The sequence below is a fragment of the Symsagittifera roscoffensis genome, chromosome 2, assembly GCF_963678635.1.
Source record: "Symsagittifera roscoffensis chromosome 2, txSymRosc1.1, whole genome shotgun sequence".
In the NCBI taxonomy this organism is placed as follows: Eukaryota; Metazoa; Xenacoelomorpha; order Acoela; family Convolutidae; genus Symsagittifera; species Symsagittifera roscoffensis.
In genome coordinates, this window is record NC_087063.1 from 46,779,008 (window position 1) to 46,796,381 (window position 17,374).

Genomic DNA, 17,374 nt, shown 5'->3' on the forward strand with positions numbered 1-17,374 from the left:
CTGGGCCAATTTTAAAAAGATTGGCTGAAAAAAGTAAAATAATCGACTTTTGAAGTTTTTTTGTTTTATCCCGAAAGCGCAAAGTACAATGGGATGTATTTAGTGTCAGGTATTCTAACAATTAGACCATGTTTCTTGCCTCAATTCAATTCGCAACGATTAAATTCATCGCTTCAATTCATCATATTTGAGCTCCAGACAACAATTTTTTTCCAATGGTATAAGAACTTTTCGTCAAAATAATTAGTTAAGAAGTGGAAAAATGAACGGATAACCCCCTTCCCTTCCCACAAACATTCATTTTGTTTTTTTACCGGCACTTCTGCAATAATACAAATAATGGGTTGAATTTATCAGAAATCATAATTAACATAAAACGTTTTCAAATCGTCATGTAAGGCCATCGCATCCATAGTTCAACAGCATCAACTGATTTTATAGTTCAACAAAATCTTCTCAGTAAACTGCTCGCTTTCTTTCTTTTTTTGTGGTACGCTTTCGCACGTGCCTCGACATCCGAACCAGTTTTTGCAGGTTCAAAGTTTCAAATTTTTGGGGTCAAAAATAAAACGTAATTATATTTCAAATTTTCGAAAAAAAAATTAATTTTTGTGTTGAGAATTTAATTGACCTCACCATCAAATACAAGAAAACTCCAAAAACGAAATCAGCAAGAAGTTTGGCTCTCAGTGTGAACAATATAAGAAAAAATTTAACATTGTTGGGTGTAATACAATAAAATGCATCCGAATCAGTAATTTAATAAAACGCATCGAACATGTGAATTTTCAGCGCGAACATTTCATTTAAAATACCAGAGCATGGAAATAAGAACATTAACAGCTAAATATTGATTAGAGAAATTAGATTTTTAGATCGATAAGTTTTTTGAACCGAGAACTGCTGAAACTTAGATACTCGTTTTTTTCCAGCCCTGCCCAATAGTTTCATGAAAAAAAGCGCAAAGCTGGTTGAGGACAAACACATCTGGCAACCAAATTTGTTCACGTATTTTTGAAATCTGAACGGCTTTTGAAACATTTTTTGCTCCCACGAGAGATACTGGTCGACCCACAAAGATAATTGTGCAATTTCACATGCAAAGGCTCCGTCGTAGGATGAATTTTTACAATAAGATGTGAAGATAAATAATATTGTTTTTTAATTATATCTTCTTGTTTATGCAGTGAACCACTGATGGCGCGGTCACTCTGAGCTTCGTTCACTCTTCTTTTTGGGGTTGCGATTCAAAGCGCAAAAACGAAACACATTTGAAGAACCGATTACAATTGTTCAGCTTATTTAAACAAGTCTTTTCTAGAACTTTAGGAATAAGGGAAATAACCGTCTCTTCCTATGCGGTAGTAAATAACCCTTTGATTGCGGGAGGTCTTAATCTGAAATAGCCAAGATGTCAATCACTTTTATTTTTATTTAAACGGCCATTTCTTAAAATTTTACGCATTCCAATACAACTGTTTTTTTTTCTGTAATTTAAAATACTGATTCGTTTTAAATGTTATTTGCGTTAAAAAAAACGCTTTTTTTTCCAAAAACATCGGACTTTTTTCACTAGCCATAAGAATTTCTTTTCTTGCACAAATTTTTTAATGAGTTTTTTTTGTTTTTAGTTTTTCTCTTTGACTATGCGCCATTTGCTATATTTTTGTTTGAACAAACTATATGAAAAAATTATCTAAATCTTTGATGAATTTTTGCTAAAATTCAGCCAGTTTTGGTTGTCGAGTTGGATTTTTTCATTAACGGGAAAAACAAAAACAAATAAGTAAGTGCACCAGTGGATTTAGGGGGAGGTGGAGAAATGGGGGGTTGGAGAAGTGAGGGCCCTTTATAATAATTTAAGATATCCACTTTTGGCTGACTGACCCTAAATTTTTTCTAAAAGCCAACATTAACCAATTTTGAGGGGAAAGCGCGCGCCAAAAAATGCAATTTTAAGTCAAATTTTTCCAAAAATAATGCCTCAAAAAACTTTTTTGGCCTGTTTTTTCAAAGTTTGCCTGCGGCGCAGACAATCTGGACTTTCTAGCCGTGTGTTATCATCCAACTCCGCTCAGCTTGGAAACTCTGCCAAGATCTTGAAGGTTGTGAAGGATCTTTCAAAGATATCAAGGTTGATTGGACGTAGGCACAGTGTGTTAAAAAACTCAACTTTTAAGCCGTTGATACCATATGAACTTCAAGTGAAAGAAGCATGTTCAGAGGATTGGAATATTTATGGTTTTAGCTTTCTATCTATATGTTTACTATTCCAAGATTGTTCCTAATAGCTCCCTTCTCATCTTCTCATGCAATATTTAGTTTTATTTCAAGGTTTTTTTGTAGTGACTCAGACGGAAAATTCAAAAAAAATAACAACTTTGGCCGACGTATGGCCTGTTTTTATGAATTATACAGTACTGCAAATTTGAAACCATTTTGATGCTTACGGCTACTGTAAGTTAAAGTACTCCTGAGGAATTGAAGAAAGTCAGAATAATATAGACGATTGTTCATCTACCATAGGCAACTTCACAAAGAAATATATTCAGTGCAAAATGCTCGAGAGATACAAGAAGATTTGATTAAATTGGCTCAAGAAATCTCAAGTTATAAAAGTTTCAACTTGCCATTCTGTTCTTATCTCATGTCACGTTCAACTCTTGCGCTTAATCAGCTGAATCGCAAAACTGGACCTTGTTAAGTATTCCCCCTACCTTTTTCAAAAATGGAGTTAATTCATTACAAGGTACAAAATGGTATATGATTAACCAGATGCGGATCTAGAACTTTCGGATGGGTGCGAGAGGGGCCTATTTTGTTTGACCTTTTTTTCAGTTTAAACTAACTTATTTTCAAAAATCTCCCAAATCACTGTAACGATCCTATTTTGGGGAAAATTTATGCACTGCAGATCACAAGTAGCGGTTTTAGGCAATTTTTGAAAAGTTTAGATCTTCTGTTTTCGGTTCGCGCTCCCCACTCATATTGGTATAGGTTGGCGCCAAAGATTAAGAAAAGTTAGGTTATGTCAGACAAAAATGGCTATTTTAAAATAGTACCAAAGTGGTCGAAGCCGAAATACGAAAAAAAAATTTTATATTAAAGCCTACGTGCCATAGGAGCCTCAATTGAAGCAAATGGAATTGTTTCTTCACTCTCTATCACTCGCGACTAAAAATAATTAATAGCTCTTACAAAAAAAATTGAAAGATAAACATTTTCAGAGCTAAGCAAACAGTAATAAACAATCAAAAATGCAGAGTGACAATTTAAATGATACGAAATCCAATTTTTGTACTTTGTAAGAAAGTAGATGTTTTGTTCCAACCAATCCAAGGATGGTAAATATCGGTAGTGCAGAATCGCTTCTACCCGGCAGAACCAGAAACATTTGACTAAGTTGTACTGTACTACGCTTTAAGAACTGAATAATAACACGATATATATTTTTTCGGTCGTAGTCCAACAACTGAACAACTGAAGAGCCAACAAGCCAAAATCAAGATTTCCATTACAACATGCCAAAAATCAATATTATTATGCAACATTCAATCAGATGTTCGCTGTTTTTATACAATCTTCACATAATTCTGATACAATTTTTGCTCTATGATTTGGCAATTTGTAGAACTGGTGTTTTATGAAACACCCGTCTTTTTTTAGAGAATGACTGATAAATTAACTTCGACCTAATTATCAAAAATAAGCTGAACCGAACTTCCTAACTTCCAAAAAACATGCTCAAAAATTATTAACTGATGCGTTTTGATGACAAATAAAGCTTCAAAAGTTTGATCGGAACCTTGTATGCTATTTTGCTTACAAATAATGAGAAAAAAAAATCCAAAAATTAGTTTTTGTTTTTTAATGCATTTTTAAAGACGTTTCATTAATTTTTTTGTGCTGCCATCTTTCTGAACCTTGTAGTAATTATTCATGTCAACCATGAGCTCTCTTTCAGAGACAAAACAAAAAACCATCAGGGATATTTTGAAATGCTTTTTTTTTCTAATTGACCTATTAAATGACAGAACCAAAGAGCTACGATTTCTGTCAGAACTAAAAAAGCACAATATTCAAAAATCCATATGGGAGATTACCGCGAAAAAACTTTTATTTTTTTCCCGGCAAATTTTTTATCAGACGTTGCTAAAAAAATTTTCGTATCAACAGATGAGGGAAAACAAGAATTGCCGGTTGTTGTGCAAGTGTTACAAAAAACTCAAAGAAATTTGGTATTTTAGTTTTTTCTGAGTCGTCTTTCCTGCGTGATTTGGGCATAAGTACCCAAAGTTTTGTGAAACAAATATCAGAGTCCTAGTTGACTAGAATTATATTTCCTGAATGAAGATCAAAAGCGAAAATTCTTTACAAAATTCCTCAATTTTTTCCGTTTTTTATATAATTACGAGGCCAAACTGTGCACTGGATAGGCGCATAATTTTTGTCCGCATGATCTTGGAGTCCAGAAACAAGTCTTTAAGAATGTTCCAAAATTTAAGTTGCTTCCACTTACAAAACTTCCATGGATTCCGTGAATACTTTTAGCGTAAACTATGTCGGCATATTAGTTTTGTTGCGGATTCCGCAAGGAGCGCATAATGCTAGCTGTTCTGGATTCCGCAAATGTAAGCGGATTCCGCAAATTTATGCGGATGTCATATACAACTTGGGATTCCGCTTTAAATTTGCAGAATCCGTTTACAATTTGCGGATTTTTTTTTTATAATTTGCGGATTCCACTTACAGTTGTGGCTTCCAGCAAAAACCGTTAGCTGTTCTAGATTCCGCAAATGTAAGTGGATTCCGCAAAAATAAGTGGATTCCGCAAATTTACGCTGTTGGCGCTTACAGTTTGCGGATTCTGCTTTAAGTTTGCGGAATCCGTCTACAATATGCGGATTTTACTTGCATTTTGCGGATTCCACTTACAGTTGCGGCTTCCACGACAGCTGATTTTTGCTAAAAACGTATAATATTATTTGTTTATGGTTTCCACAAAATGTTCCAAATTCCACAAATTTTGTTGCAGATTCCGCAAAGTTGCCTGTTTTTGGAGCAAAATTCTTCGCAAAATGCACAGTTTGGCCTAGTAATGACTCATTTGTAGAGTTTTTAGGGTTCTTAGTGTTAGATAAAAGCTAAATTAGGCATTAAAAAACATGTTTTTCTGAGACATGTTTTCCACTGTCGAAAAATTTTGTAAATTAGCCTTCAATAAAACAACAAAATTGCACTATTATATCAGTAAATTGAAGAAAAATAGTACCAAAAAAAGATGTTTATACGTTGTCAATTTTCAGTTTCTTAAAAAAGGATAGGTGGTTCGTGATTGCTCTAAATGCTCCGACGACATTTGATTTAACTTTTTGTAAGCTTTTTAAATTCGTTTTAAATTTTTTCGAGGAGATGTGGTCTGCATTTAATTAGACGATTAGTAAAAAGAAGAAACTAATAATTCTATAAAAGTCACGTTGGATCTCGCCAAACTTATAGTAGCTAGTCTGAAAACTGGAAAAATTCAGATGAATTTTTCTGGACGCAAACCTTTTTAGTGAGCAGTTTCAGAATCCGTATCATTTGAAAAATTTATTGAGTTAATAGGCTTAATGCAAGATAATTGGCTTAATGCAACTACAATTTTTCTTTGAGGTTGTCGAATAGGTTGTTCAAGCTAAACTAAACAATAAACCTTTCCAGTCCGTCAGTGACGTCGTCGGAACAAGTATAATAGTTGGTTTTCAGACAAGGCTCCAATTGGTTATAAAAGAAGCTGCTCGGTTCATAGCTCATACATGTTATCGAATGTATTGACAAAAAAAAGACCCTGAAACACAAAAATTGTTCACTAAAATGAAACGACGAACCAAAATATGATTTTTTCGTACCATATACTCGTTGTAATTTTTATCATGAGAAAATTTTTAGAAAAACGTGCTATCAAATCAGTACGCTCAGAAATTTTTGAAGTTACAAAAAATTTGTCGGCTATGATGTTTAAGTCAGCAATTTTGTAAAGTGTTATAAGTTGCCAAAACCTATAGCTACCAATTGTCACAATTGTTTGCTCTGCGGACTTTTCTCTAAATTGCTGTCTTATGCATTTGTATCGGAGGCATTACGAAAAAATTGAAATTCGAAAAAATTGAATTTCAAGGGTAAGCTGCTGATTTTTTTTGCATTTGAACATCCAAACTCAGAGTTTTTGGCGTTAGAAAATTTCTAATCGCATGATGTTTTGATTTTCAAAACAAATGCTTTTGTACAGTTCACTCTTTGCTCTTCGAATTACCGCAACAAAAAAAACAGCAGTGCACATAAATGATGACCGCAGATATATACGCATTGACCAGAAACAACACAAATTTAACACTCGCAAGATATATAGAAACCAACTGCCCTAGTTTCTTAAAATTTTAATTCGCTCTTGAAATCAAAAAATCATAAAAAAGCTGTTTCATTGGAAAAACTCGGGGGAAAGCAAAATCTCGAGTTTTTTGAGTTTATTCGGCACTCAATATTTCAAAAAGCATATGCATTGTTAGAAGAAATACCGGCTCTAAGTTGCAACAAATTGCGTGAAAAATTTTTGCAATCGTAAGTAGGTGTTTTTTTGTGTGGTTACTGGTTTCCTTTTGTTTACCCAGTACCTTACGTTCTCATTACGTGAAGAGTTCGGGTTACTGAAAAAACGTTGTACGTCTTCATTATGCGAAAACAGTTTTCTGAAGCAGCCTCGAAAGCTATGACTTACATCCTTGACCATTCGACAAACGGCCTACAGCCAAAAAAACTCCTGTCTACACTCACTGGAGTTGAAGACAAAATAGATGATCTTGTCTTTGAGTACAGAAGACTGCTCATGAGAAACAGCATCGCAGCAGACAGGACTCCTGAAGCCATCAATAGCGCCCAATCCAAAAATCATGCAAAACTATTAAAAATCACGTCTGCTCAACAGCAACAGCTCTCATTTTCAGCAAACATCACATTTAGAAAAATCGCAAACAATCAAAATTTGCCAAACAATCATACACATCACGCAATAATTTTTCCACAACCAAGTAGTTCTGAGGCATAAACGTTTCCGCAAGCCAATTTCACTCATTAACACAGCAGCTTACACTGCACAGACGTTTCATCTTTAAAAATTTCACAGACATCACGATGACCGCAGATCAAACTTGATCTGAAATTTTCCATCTATGTACAAATTTAAAAGATGTAAATTTCTGTCCAAACAGAAGACCAAAAGTTTTTCGGATCCACCTGGGACTTACTCGGTCAGATTTTTACAGTCTCTTTGTTTTTGGTGCTAAATGCACGCCATTTCTTGCGACCTTCGCTGTTCAAACAAGTGATGAGGAAAACTTACAAAGGCCCTCACATTAACGAACTCATCAACAGCAACTTCAACGTGGACGATTTCAACAAGGCAACAACCAATGCGGAAAAGCAAAAAAATTGTTCACAGATGTAACAAAATTACTCGCAAAATTGAAATTTTTACCAGGCTAAATAAAATACTAGGAACCCTCATTTTTTGAATGCAATCCCTCAGCAACACTGCGCCATATCTCGCTATGAAATGACCGGCCAAAATACAATAAAAAACATATTGGGAATGGAATGGAACATTTGAGCTAATTCACTATTTTTTCAGCCGAAGAAAATTTATGGTTTAAAAAAAAGAAGTCAACACAGCGGAAACTTATTTATACTGCCTCTTCTGAACTGACCCTATTGGTTTTGCCGCCTTTGCCTTTAACTGCTCCAAAAACCTCGCCACAATTTCGTACATCCGACTTTAGAATTTTTTTTGCGCTTTTTATCGGATGCTTCATATACAGCTCCTGCTTCTGGCGCATTTTTTTCCTGCACAACGGATTCAGAAACAAAACCCAAAATTTCGTTCGCTTTAGGCATTGCAACTCGATGAAACATTATAACATGATAAAATTAAAAATCAAAGCAACTCTATTTAGTGCTCGTCTTGCTTGTTTTATTCAGCAACCACACCACCGATAGCAGCACAGGTTTGTAATGTATTCGTGGATCAGGCAAAAAACAGGAAAAACACTCAAAAACACAGGGAAACTACTGCAAGAAAAACACTCAAATCTCAATAATATGCCTCGCTTTTGTTTGTCCTGAGTTCTACAACCAACAATATGAAACAGAAGATAGTGATCAAACCGAATCCTCTTCTTCAACGCCGATAGCCTGAAGGTGACAAAAACTATATATGCAATGAACAAAAACATCACAAATTGGACAAATCGGAAGATCTATAGAAGATACTTGACTTGAAAAGAAAAACAAGAAAAATAAAGCAACAGAAAAACTTTGATAAAAACAGACCCCCTATGTTTTTGAGATTTTTTTTGTTGTTTTTCAAAGAGCAAGCTTTTCATAAACTTTTAATAAGATCTATGATTGAGCAGGTGAATGAAATATCTATCAAATTGATTTTAGTAATTTTTGTTCGATGTTATAAATTGAACATAAGCTTAAGCAAATTAGTCTCTCTAACCAGAAGTAAGTCACAAGTTCGTCGAACTATTCGGCTTTAAATGATGAAACTTTTATTAGCTCTTGTAACATAACAAAAAGAATATAACGAAGAAAAAGGTACCTATATTTGTGAGCTTACAGCTTTTTCTGCTTTTCTTTCTGTTTTTTTTCTTCTAATTTTCAAGGAAAGTACATGATTGAGAAGGTGAATGAACCTTGCTTGCAAACAAAAGCACACTATACAGCTTCAGCTGGGCACCAATGCTAGCATTGATAACGAAAACTGTAAATTCCACCAGAAATCAACAGAAATCTCTAAACTGCAGCGATCTCTTAACGGTAATAAGTCACAAGTTCACAAGGTCACACTTATATTTCTATTGATTTCTGGTAAAGCTTACAGTTTTCGTTATCAAAGCTAGCATTAGTGCCCCGCTGAAGCTGTATAGTGTGCTTCTTTTTGCAGCGATGATCTCTTGTTGAAAAAATAGAACACAAATCTTGCAAATCCAATGTTAACTCTTATCTGCATGCTCACTTCGCGCCGTTTCATTTATCGTTCTCGGTGGCAGTTTTTTATCAAACCAAAGTTGACCATGTATACTTCCGTTTCATAATGTGTTTTTGGATTGCTTATAAATTTATACAGCTCGCTTTTAAATTGCACTTGACAAACAAATGTTGAGTATTTCACTTTGAAGTCCGTCATGTTTGTAAGAAAAAAGTAAATTATTGAAATCTAACGTGACAAACGTCACACCATTTTTGACAAACAGTATATTTTAAAAAAAATAATAAAAGAAAGGTCTTTGTTGTTGGTACAAAAAGGAGTTCAATTCAAACTGTCTTCGAGCCATTCTCCATAAAAGTTTCTATTTCAATCTTTTTATTATTGCTTCAATTTCAAAAAAGGACAAAATCTTCTGGGTCTTTTCCTTGATTCAGCTAGAGTTTCTCTAATTGCAGCTTTAGAGTATTCAATGTATATAAACAAAGAACAAAACACTGATTGCACTGGTTCGTTTGATTCACATTTTCGATTTCTAACAATTTCTGCCAGTTGTTGAGCGTTTGTTACCGTAGCTATTACCTGTGTTTTTTCTAGTCTGGGATAAACTCTGTAAGTTCATTGAAACAATATTGAAAAGTTTTCAAAATACTTAAAACTTTTGGCTAATTCTGCTTAAGTTTAAGTCGAGTTAAAATAATGAAGAAAACTCGGTTCATTTAAAATCGGTGCATTTAAATAATTGATTTTTGACAGGAACAAGAAAAGATACAAATACCCAACTTTTGTACTAAGGGTTGTTTTTGTTCCAACTTTTGATTAAAGTTATAGATTTTTAATGCTTTGTTGATTTTATTTAGACCAGTCAATCAACGAAAAAATTTTATGCCCTCAGTTCGAATTCAAAAAACTACTTTAACTGCTAAAATGTTTGGTAAAAGTGTTGTATGAATTTTACTACTTAGGACATATAATTAGCCTAATTTATGCGCGCCTTAAGATGTTATTATTAAGATGATTAAAGAACAATTACTTACGCGTAGCAAATTATCGAGCTCTCAAATTTGTTCATTTTTAGGGAAGTAATTGGTCATATTAATTAGCCAAAGGCTTCCAAATTTAACAAGACTGCTCGCATCAGTGCAAAGCTCTGATGTTCCGACTGCCTGTTAAGGTCTATGGCAGTAAAAACATGAAAAAACTAAATGTAAGAAAACTTAAATAATTTTTTTTAAGTTTGAGAATTTTTGTAAAAATAATCTCCCCACACGCAATATCAAGCACGAAGTAAGCAATCTCGCAGCTAGTAACAAATCAATTATGGCAAATAAGCTTCCTTCAACCAATTTGGAAAAATTTCTAAGAAGGATTAAATCTCAGCTTACGCGTTAATAGCGCGAACTATATCGCGCGTTAATTGTCTAATTTGAGATATCCATTTTTGGCTGACTGACGTTAAAACTTTCTAAAGGCGGCTTTGGCGCCAATCCCAATCTATAGTAAATCTACGCCGTTTTTGACCTTTTTTCAAAAAGTTGCCTGCGGCGATACAAATTTACTCCATTTACCGGTTTTATAGTGAATTCGGAGAGCTCAGAAAATCACTTTGGTCATTATAAAAAAAAGGTCGACAAAATTTCCAAATGTTAAACGAAAAACTGCCCCCCCCCTCGAGAATTTCTTAGATCTTCGCCTGTTTGGCGGTGTTTTAAAAAGTATTCTGAAAAACTTTGATGCCCGAGCTCGAAGCTTTTTAGTGTTTTTTAACAAAAATTTTTTATGCAGAATTATGTGGGTTCGAAATTGCTATTATGCACTTATGGAAGTTTGGTCCATTACTTGCGTTAAAAATTAAATTGCGTTCTTGAAAATATTTAACACTAGGCAAAACGAACCGTTCTTCCAAATGAGAAAGATTTTCCAGAAAAGGCTGCTATAGTATCTGAATTTTTAAAAACTTTTAAAGATTTTTCATTTTGAACACTCTCAAAAAAAATGAGAATCTAATGCTGAGTTGTTGTAGAAAGAAAAACTTTGATTAGTGGTCGTTAGAACATCAAGGCGAGCCTGTTACATCATCTGAATTTTAAAAATTGTTTATGGTTTTTCGTCTTAAGAAACTTCAATAAATGATGAATTGTTAAAGAAAGAGCAATATTGGTATTTTATTATTACTCTTTTCATAATGCCTATCTAAAAAAGCTCAAAATTCAAGAAAATCGAAAATTTTTAATAAAAAATTTAATCTGAATTGAAGCAAGTCTACTAACAATTGTCTTTATTTTTGAAGATTTAAATATTGTTCGAGGATTTTGTTAGCATAACGACATACTTCTTCTAAAATAGTTTAGGGGCGATTGGTTGGAATTATGGCTGCTTCGCATTTTTACAAGCAGAATCGTTCTACAAAAAGATCTGTGTTGAGTTTGCGCATTCATAAATAACGATGCATTTTTTTTTTCAGATGGTTATTGCAGGAATGACGACCAAAATGCTTAAATTCAAACATCGCAAGCATTTAGATTCCATTCGAGGTATTTGTTGTCTTCTCGTTATTCTATTCCACTGCCACCTTCCCGCTTTCTCCAATGGCTCTGTCGGCGTCGATGTCTTCTTCGTACTTTCGGGCTACCTCATAACTTCAATTTTGCTCAGAGAACTTTACAACAACGATCGAATAGATTTTTCCAATTTTTATTGTAGACGCTTTACCAGATTATTTCCGGCTTCATGCTTGGCTCTGATTTTAACAGCGATTATTTACATATTTATCGAGCTCCCTGAATATACTGAACGACATAAGAATTCATTTTTGTGGTCTTCGCTTTATGGTCAAAATTGGTATGCTTTGAGAATTGCGACTGATTATTTTACAGAAAAAGGGTCTGACCAAAGTCCAGTTATACATTTTTGGTCGCTTTCAATTGAGGAACAGTTTTATTTCATTTATCCTTTGCTAATCTCAGTTTTGTGGTCAGTTTGTCGCAAAAACTTAAAATACTTATTTTTCACTTTCGTTGGCACTTTTTTCATAACTAGTGCGTATAATATCCACTTATGGGATCAAAACCCAATGATTTCTTATTTTTCTACTTTCGGACGTGTTTACCAACTACTTGCAGGTTCTGTTTTGGCAGTTGTTATCCTTTTGAGAGAGACAAAAAATCAGTTTAACAAGCAGCCAGAGCAGAAAGAATCAAAAATTGAAAAAGTTTCCGACTATCTTTCTGGTGGTCTGTTGGCGGTATTTGTGTTATTTGTGCTACTTTTTACCCAGATAAACAGTTTATTTTTAGGTCAAATTACAGTATTGGGATCGTTTGCTCTTTTTACGCTTCTGGAAATTTCCTCCGAGAATGGGCAAATTAAAACAAAGTTTTTTGAGAATAAAATAATTTGCTTCATTGGAAATCTCTCCTATGGCATGTACCTTTGCCACGTGCCAATCTCTAAGTTCGGAGATATTCTGGGTCTTGAGGCAGGGACTTAAATTTTGAAGCTTATCTTTAATTTTTTTAAGGATACCAATTTTCTTGATTTTCATATAAAATAAACAACTTTTAGAAATAATTTTTGTTTTGATATTTCGTGGGAAGTTTTATGGCCTGAAATTGAGCGCAATTTTGGATCATAAGTGCCTCTGTGACTTATCAATTTGAAATACAGGGTCTTAAAAAAGTGATGTTTTAGTCTTAGTTCTTAATGCTGCCTGATTCTGAATTTTAAGTCCCTTTTTGAAGGCACTTGATGGACCATTGCGTGCAGTGCAGATATTGATTGTAACATTTCTTGCAGCAGTCGTTTTACACTTCCTGGTGGAAACTCCAACGAAGCAATTGATCGCTAAACTTAATCCCAAGCCCGTCCATATTCTGGCTTTCTTCTTATGCTTACTTTTTCTCCAAACTGCATTTCTAGGAATAGTTTTTTCGAGCTGTAGAAGCCAGAAAGAAGCACAAGACGAACCACTTGCTTTAGTCAACATGCAATATGAGAGTTCGACCAACTCGACCGATGAAAAATTCTATTTTCTTTGCAATGAGTTTCGCAAATTTGGAAGTATTTTCCTCACTGGTGATTCTTATACCGAAGCGTGGGTTGAACCATTTCTAGAGTTGAAAAAAGAATGCAACATATCATTTGAATACGCTCATATGTGGGAGAGCGCGTCGCCTTATTTGACGAACTTGGAAAAAACCGAACGTGATACTACCTATAATTATCAAACTTATCGTGTTAAAGCACAAATTTATCTCACAAAAACACGTCCAAATTTAACATTTTTCTTTACCAGGACCATACAAAAAGTTAAACTATGGTACGGAAACTTCAGCGGTATAAGCGTTGATGATAATCTACTGGAATGGGAAAAACTTATACGGCAAGCTTACTTTGAATTTGTACCATATGCGTTGAAGTATACCACTGGAGTATTTTTATTAGAGCATCCACATGCAATAAATGAGCCGAAAAAATGCCTGAAAAGAATCAAAAACTTGCACAAAGACGACTGGTTGAATTACGCGAATCAGTGCCAAGCAGAACTGAAGTACGATAGCGGAATAGAAGTTATGAGAAATCTGTTCAAAGACCTGAAACAGACATACGACAGGTTCTATTACATCGACCTGGGCCCCTTAATTTTTCATAACCAATCAAGCTTGTTTGTTTTTGGTTCTGTCTCTGATGGTGTGATAGTATGGAAGAATTCAGCTCATATTAGCACCGAGTTTGCGAGAAAAAAAATTGGCGTCCTAGCTGAAGAAATCATTAACCAAAATATTCACACAAATACATTCGCTAATTAAATGAAAAGCTGAAATTCTTTTTCTAAATCAGAACAAAAATCATTCATAATCGCGCAGTTACTTTTTTTGAGGCTTGCATTTTTAATCTAGTTTTATTATTGGTGTGTGTATCCAAGTTTTAAATGCTGACAATGCTGTAATATACTAATAAGTATTAATGGTATTATAAAGTGTTTCAGGTGTAAACTAGAGTCAAAAAAGATCAATGAATATAAGCAAAAATATCGAGTTGTATATTAAGTAGATTGAAAGGACGCTGTTAAATTCAGTTTGTGTAAAAATCAAGTAATGAAACGCTAGTAAAAAATTAAATAAGTAATAGTTGGATTTGGCAGCTCTTTAGATGACAACAATTTTTGATGGAACATTAAGGCAAAGTGCACACAATTTCTCCACTTGAATTTCTGAGGAATATAATTCGTTTAGATTCGAACAGTTCGGTTCACATAATTTAACATCATTTGTCGTCTTAATGTCTTGTTTACGTAAATCGTCTGATTTACCTATCACCGCATCAACCGGCGAAGAATCAGCGCGTGCCTAAAGGTAGCAACTCAATGAGCATCCGAGCATTCGTCTTAATTTAGCGCTGCCAAGCCAAAAATTTCCAACAAAAAAAAATAAAATTTTTGTATAAAAAGATTGGATTTTTTCAGTTTTTTCTTTTTTTTTCTTTGTTTTTGTAAAAAATGATGTCGAGTATGCCTAATTCACTTATTTTTCACACGTCTATACCGTTTTGTTTTCACATTGCGAGCAAATAACGTTTTCATTTTGGAAAAAAAATTAGGAATGTTTTCTTATGAATATGGTCGGAATATTCCATGCTACTTGCACAGCAACCGGCTATTCTTGTTGTTCCGACTTTCGATACGAAAGTAACGAAATATTTGTGCTCGGGGTGGGTTTTTTTTTCTTCAGACAAATTTCGACTTTTTAACTAGCCATTTTTGACGGAATCTTTTTATATCATTCGAAAGGTATTGTTGTCCTGAGCTCAAATTTGAAAAGATATTTTACCTGTGATCATTTTTCGTAGAGTTACAGGGGTTTAAAGATTGCCATTTTGGCCAATTCGGGACAATTAACGCGAGATATATTTCGCGCTATTAACGCGTAAGCGGAGAGTTAATCCGTCTTAGAAATTGTTCCAAATTGGTTAAAAGAAGCTTGTTTGCCATAATTGGTTTGTTACAAGGAGCAAAATCTATCTTTTTGTACTTTATGTGGCGTGTGGGGGGATGATTTTTATAAAAAAAATTTCAAATTTTAGAAAATTTTTTTAAAATTTTGTTTTATTTCATTGAATTTTTTAAATGTTATTACTGCTCCATAAACCTTAAAAGGCAGTCGGAACATTCAGGGCTTCGCCCTGATACGAGCAGTCTTGTTTAACTTTATTACTTATTATTACTTTATTCTTCGAGAGGGTCAATTATTGCAAATAGCAAAAAAAAACGTTTGAAATTTTAGGTAAGTGATAACTGTCTGTCATATAATTTTATATATTAAAATTGATGACTGGTATTCTAAATTAAAAGTTTATGTATTATTTGATTGATTTCTTGCTTCTGTTTTTGTGGTAAATACTTTATCATTGCCCTAAAATTTTCCATTTATTTTTTTTGGGACTTTGCGTAGTCCTTCTTCTGTATGATTAGCAAATATGCTGGTATAGCAATCTTAACATCAGTTTATATGGCGTGTGGGGGGATGATTTTCATAAAAATTTTCAAATTTTAGGAAAAAAAATTTTTCATTTTGTTTTCTTTCATTGAGTTTTGAATCTTATCACTGCTCCATAAACCTTAAAAGTCAGTCGGAACATTAAGGGCTTCGCCCTGATACGAGCAGTCTTGTTTTATTTAGAACCAAATTTGGTGTTTGCTTTCTCACGGCGGTCTTTATATGAACAAGAAATATGTTAGTCTAGCTATCTGCATATTAAAAAAATTTATCTACTGAAATAAAATTTTCTTTTTGCATCTGTATTACGTTTTTGAATGCAAAAAACGTCAAAAATTCAATTTTCTTATAATTTCTTATATTCTGTTGCAAATTTCTTATAACGCTGGATACCTGTTGCGGCTTTGTGGGACCCATGCTGCGTCTAATGGTTTGCGCGACCCATTTCGCGACTTTTCGTGAAACATTTTGAGACTTTGCGTGACCCATGTTGCGAATTTGTGGAAACTACGCCTCCTGTGGGAGTACGGAATTTCGGTCGCAGAAAATCAATTTCGGCTGCTACCCAAATGTATTGCAGCAGGAGTTGCGTACCTCGGCCCGGGAAAAAGTCTAAAGTGCAGAAAAAAACTTTAATTTATTGTTTTATACAGGGCTAATCGAAAAAAAAACAATAAATTGGATAACCAATAGTACCAAGAAAATGCATTAATTGAATATTTTCATCATTTTTAAGTTAAAATAAAACTCGATCGAGTTGCTCATTTTTATAAATAATCTATTCGCTTTTTTCTGATAATATTGATATTTGTAACACTTGTTTTTACCAATTTGTTCAAACAATTTAATACTTTCTGCTCTTGGATTTTTTCTGCTATTATATCACTGTGCTTATCGCTCCACCTCCGAGCACGAGCAGCAGTCTGCTAAAAAGGTGGGAATTTTTTTATCGTTTTTTGGCGAGAAAATTGCAGAATTGCAAATATAACAAAAGAACCGAGTTTTTTCGAGCCGTGTCTGTCTTTTGCAGATATGAATAGCTTTTATTCGTAAAACTTCTTCAATATACTATGTGAAAGTTATTTTACTTGTTTCAACAAAACTTCGGACCACATGAACAATCTCTCAACTCCCCTTGTTTCACTTGGTTATTCGTTTTTTTTTAAATTATCGAACGATGCGAATTTTCAACGGATCAGAATGCAGTAATTTTGAAAAAAAGAAAAAAATAAGTTGAGTTAATATTTGACCGCTTATATCACCGCTTACATATTGTGTTATTTGTCCCAAATTGAACTGAATTGACAATCTTTGAACTCCCATAATTCTTAAAAAACGATCACAGGTGAAATATCTTTTCATTTTTGAGCTCAGGACAACAATATTTTTCCATTGATCTAAAACAATTTCGTCAAAAAATGCTAGTTAAAAATCGTATTTTATTTGGTTGGGTTGGAGAAAGTGAGTTATCACCGATGTGGTTAACTCATAGAGTATTTTCGGATAGGGTACACCGTCTGCTCGTCACGCTATCTTATTTTCGGCCGGATAGATTCGTGCAACTTCTTAGTCTAATACCGATCCTAATCTTACTCTTATACTTTCTAGTCTCAGGGTGTTTAACTAGTCTCTGCTAGGCTCAATAGATCTAGGGTATACTGGTTTGTTGCGGCTGTTGAAGTTCTCTTGGAGAGACAACTAATTTCTAAAATAAATTCAAATCTCTCTGGTGCTGAAATTACAAGTAATTTCAGCACTTACAAATAAGTGGGTTGTTAGTTAGATGGATCATGATTGGTTAATATTAAATACTTTACAGTGGTAAAATATCTAATTTATCCAATCATAAAATGTA

General features: G+C 33.9%; 2 protein-coding genes across 3 annotated transcripts in view; both read left to right on the plus strand.

Moving 5' to 3' along the window:
- Window positions 1–17,374, plus strand: part of LOC134839471 (RNA-binding protein with serine-rich domain 1-B-like) — a 169,738-nt gene that overhangs the window by 71,695 nt on the left and 80,669 nt on the right. The window lies entirely within an intron of this gene.
- Window positions 9,285–14,177, plus strand: LOC134839470 (putative O-acetyltransferase SAS0844). 2 transcript variants are annotated; one of them, XM_063855038.1, is made up of 3 exons: window positions 9,285–9,534; window positions 11,490–12,503; window positions 12,766–14,177. In XM_063855038.1, exons 2-3 carry the CDS (start codon window positions 11,490–11,492, stop codon window positions 13,831–13,833), a joined length of 2,082 nt encoding a protein of 693 aa, XP_063711108.1. In that variant the 5' UTR covers window positions 9,285–9,534; the 3' UTR covers window positions 13,834–14,177. The 2 variants fall into 2 exon arrangements, with proteins under 2 accessions (XP_063711108.1, XP_063711107.1); XM_063855037.1 differs by lacking the exon at window positions 9,285–9,534 and adding an exon at window positions 9,626–9,637.